The following is a 3987-nucleotide window of genomic DNA, read 5'->3' as shown; positions in this document are numbered from 1 at the left end:
ACACTTGGTCGCCCCAGCACTAAGTCGTATTTACAACATCTGTTTACAAAGGGGCTATTATCCACTAAAGTGGAAAAATGCAGAAGTCGTAATTATCAGGAAAGGCCCTGATAAAGATCCAACGGTGCCGAAATCCTATCGGCCTATCTGTCTGCTGGATGTAATGGGCAAAGCATTTGAGAAGTTGCTCGCTGACCGTCTCCAGAGTCATCGAACTCTGCATGGTATGAGTGATAGGCAGTTCGGATTCCGAAAGGGTCGCTCCACTCAGGATGCGATCAATGAGGTTTGCCGAATTGTTCACTCTGCGACATCGAAGTATGTTCTTGGCATAATGATAGACATCTCAGGGGCCTTCGACAACCTGTGGTGGCCGGCACTCGCCTAAGAGAGATTGGGTGCCCGCAGGTGCTGTATGGCAGTCTGGAGGCCTACTGTGATGGAAGAACTGCTAAGATAACGGCTCCTGGAGCCGTCGTATCTAAAAGAGTATCCTGTGGCTGTCCCCAGGGATCGGTGTGTGGTCCCATTTTCTGGGATATCAACATGGAACCATTAATGGGATTTTCACTCTGCAGCGAAGTGTGCGCTGATATGAAACTTCCTGGCAGATTAAAACTGTGTGACCGACCGAGACTCGAACTCGGGACATTTGCCCTTGGAAGGTAGGAGACGAGGTACTGGCAGAAGTAAAGCTGTGAGTACCGGGCGTGAGTCGTGCTTCGGTAGCTCAGTGGTAGAGCACTTGCCCGCGAAAGGCAAAGGTCCCAAGTTCGAGTCTCGGTCGGGCACACAGTTTTAATCTGCCAGAAAGTTTCATGGAACCATTGTTGAACGTCCTGCAGGGAGAGACAGCAGTTCTGGGTGTCATTGCTTATGCGGATGATCTCGCAATTCTAGTGGAATTTGACACTCGCAATGTGATCGAAGACCGATCACGACTCGCTATTGAACTGTTAACCAACTGGTTTGAGAAGACTAAAATGTCTATTGCACCACAAAAATCGCTATATATGCTCTTAAAAGGCAAGTTAAATAGGGACCCAACGGTCAGAATTAATGGCCAGGCAGTGTCGCGACAGAGATATGCCCGTTACCTAGGGGTATATTTAGAGGAGAATTGGAGTTTCATTCCACATATTGAGCAAATAACGACAAAGTCCTTAGCTCTGTTCAATAAGATAATATCAATTGGACAAAGAAGGTTCCATCTACCGTCAAAGGCAATAAATATATATCACAACAGTATATTGGCACCAATAGTAGGGCACGCATCCAGTGTGTGGGCCCACAGGTTAGCTCTGGTGCGGCCTGCCGCTGCTGTCAGGCGAATACAGAGGAACGTTCTGTTGAGATGCATTGGAGCATTCAACACAAGCCCAACAGATGCACTGTTGGTAATTATGGGTCTATGTCCCCTAGACCTGATAATAAGGCAGCACGCAGCCTTCTACTGGCTGCGCAAACAGAACATCGACATGGTGCAAAATATAATGGGCACTCCTCTGGTAAGCGTCAAATCAATCCGAGAAAAAATGCTTGACATTTGGCAGGACGAATGGGATGGGTCCAGTACAGGCCGTAGAGTCCATGGGTTTCTACCCACAGTAAGGGAGAGACTGAAGAACAAGATAATGAAGCCCTCACAGGGCCTAGTCCAATTCCTTACAGGCCACGGTCCCTACCCCACGTACCTGCATAAAATAGGTAAAAGGCCAACACCGGAGTGTGACTGTGGTGCCCACGCAGGATCGCCAGAACACACAGTGTTTGAGTGTCCAATATACGAACACGCTGTCTCAGTTGAGAGAGAGCTTCTGCAGACAAAGGATATAAGTGATATACTAAACAAATGGCGAATTGTTTAGCAATTTCGCAAAATTAGTGAATAAAATCTCAAGGGAGGCCCAGCGAGACTACCTTGGGAGAGGGTAAATGCGCTTCACACCTAATGCGCAATTGTAAATATGTAAATACTATGTTTGTTTAAGTCTTTGAATAGTAGTAGGTAGTAGTTGTAGTTACATCAGTATGGTGGTGGGGGGAATAAAATAGTATAAATGGAGTGGTTTGTTCTAGTAGTAGCGGCCCGCCTCCACGTGGCTAGCGACGGGCAACTCTCTGGCAAGATTCCAGAGAGGCCAAGAGGCCGATCATTCATATAAAGCACAATGTTTTGTAATAAATAGATAGTGTGCATGCATTAATAAACCACTTCTGTAGTACTAATAGCAGAGATAGATAGTCTTAATACACCCACTCAAAAGTGTCAGAAAGTGGGTTATGCATGTTTCACAAATTTGGGGAAAAAAAATAAATTTGTCCCAACTCCAGTAAGCTAATGCAGCCGCCGTACGGGCCTGGCAAACCCGGGGTGCCCTAGCCCGGAGCTGGCAAGCGCTACCAGCGACGGCCGTAATCTGAGACACGCACTTCAAAGACCGCTGTGAGGCGCGCAGTGGAACGTCGTGCGTATTTTGGACCGGAGTCTTGGCTTAACTGCCTGGGCAAGTGAAGGACAATCTCTACAATCACCCCTCACCCTCTGCGTTAGCTGGCGGCTATGGGGCGCAAGGCTGTTGAGTTGTGAACAGTCGTGAGTCAGTCACCTCAGAGGACCCGCCGACCCTCTGTTGTATAAGGCTTACCCAGGTGAGCGGGGCGACGCCTGGGCGGACCACTTATACCCCTAGCTGATCGTGGGAAAAACATGGATTCTCTCAATCAACCTTGTCCCAACGGAACCGGTGGGCCGTCGCGGAGTCATCACACTGACCATTCGGGGAGCGAGTCTGACACCTCGTGTCATGACGAACTCCCAACACAAGGGCAGTCGGAGGCCCTTAGGCCACAAGACAATGACCCCGCGCTTAGCGCGCCAGAATTGGAATTCCGGACACCTCGTGCACGTAGCGCTAAGACTGCCGCAAGCGGGACGCTGGCACGGACGCTCGCTGACACGAGTGAAAGTGACAGCGAGAAGGAACGCAAGGCAAAGGTAAAGAAGCAGAAGAAACACCTGCGGAAACTGCTCAAGCAGAGATCGCGGAGTGCGGACGCTGCCACCGAGCTAATGCCACCACCCCGCCAGCCGGCGCCGAAAGCGGCGCCTAAGGCGGGAGACAAGCCGAAAGCGGCGCAGGTAGCCAGGCGCAAGCCCAGTGGCCCAGTCGGGGACGGCGCAACGGGTAAGTCCGAACCGAAAGCGGAGACGAAGGCCTCGCGGCCGACGACACCGTCGGCGGTAAAGACTGCGGGCGAGCCAAAGCTGGCGCAGGTAGCCGGGCAACAACCCAGCAGCCCAGTCAGTGCTGGCACGTCTACGCAGAGTCGCCCAGCGGGAGAGACGGCGGCCGCACGGCCGAAGTCGCAACCGTCGGAGACGGCGAAAAGCGCGCAGAAACTGGCGCAGGTAGCCGGGCAACAGCCCAGAGGCCCAGTCGAGGACGGCACGTCCCGCTACAAGGTAAGCCCTAGCGATCTTGCGACCGTGAAGCTTATCGCGACGCGGCTCGAGGACGTCCTGAACCTCGTAGACGACTCTCAAACTGGGGCAACTGGTCGAGGAGACAAATCTGGGGGACTTCAAGAGACAACTAAGAGCTAAGTTGTTCGACTGGGCCATGGCGCAGTTGGCCCTCACAGGAAGGGTGGACGCCTTGGAGGAGGAGTTGGCGAGGACGAAGGCGGTGCCCCCAGCGCCGCCCAAGACCTTTGCACAAGTTGCCGCCGCTCCACCCTCCCCAGAACGGAAGATGCAGGCGATGATAACAAAGGCCCAGACTGAGAAGGCTACGCTTTTCATCAAGTCTAAGGGCAACGAAAGCGGCGCAGAAGTGAGAAAGAAGTTCACCCCCCTGGTCAAGCCAGAGGTTGAAGGTGTGAAGTTCTCACGGGTCGCCACAAACAGCCCGACGCTCATCGTTGATGTGGCGTCTGAGACTGATCGCCAGAAACTTCTAGCAAAGTGTGAGCTGCCGAAAAAGC

The 3987-nt window shown here is 52.3% G+C and overlaps 1 protein-coding gene across 1 annotated transcript; it reads left to right on the top strand.

The window, feature by feature from the left end:
- The first annotated feature begins 3073 nt into the window (after nt 1–3073).
- LOC126195585 (transcriptional regulatory protein AlgP-like) lies at nt 3074–3607 on the top strand. Its single transcript, XM_049934211.1, has one exon. The coding sequence runs from the start codon at nt 3074–3076 to the stop codon at nt 3605–3607; it is 534 nt and encodes a 177-aa protein (XP_049790168.1).
- Nucleotides 3608–3987: the final 380 nt, after the last annotated feature.

The sequence above is a fragment of the Schistocerca nitens genome, chromosome 7 (genome assembly GCF_023898315.1).
Source record: "Schistocerca nitens isolate TAMUIC-IGC-003100 chromosome 7, iqSchNite1.1, whole genome shotgun sequence".
NCBI classification, from domain to species: Eukaryota; Metazoa; Arthropoda; class Insecta; order Orthoptera; family Acrididae; genus Schistocerca; species Schistocerca nitens.
The sequence above is the reverse complement of the archived record's forward strand: the minus strand, read 5'-3'. Positions and strand labels throughout refer to the sequence as shown.

Bases quoted from the DNA above. Each gene is read 5' to 3' on its own strand.
- LOC126195585 (XM_049934211.1), top strand. From the start codon at position 3,074: ATGCCACCACCCCGCCAGCCGGCGCCGAAAGCGGCGCCTAAGGCGGGA.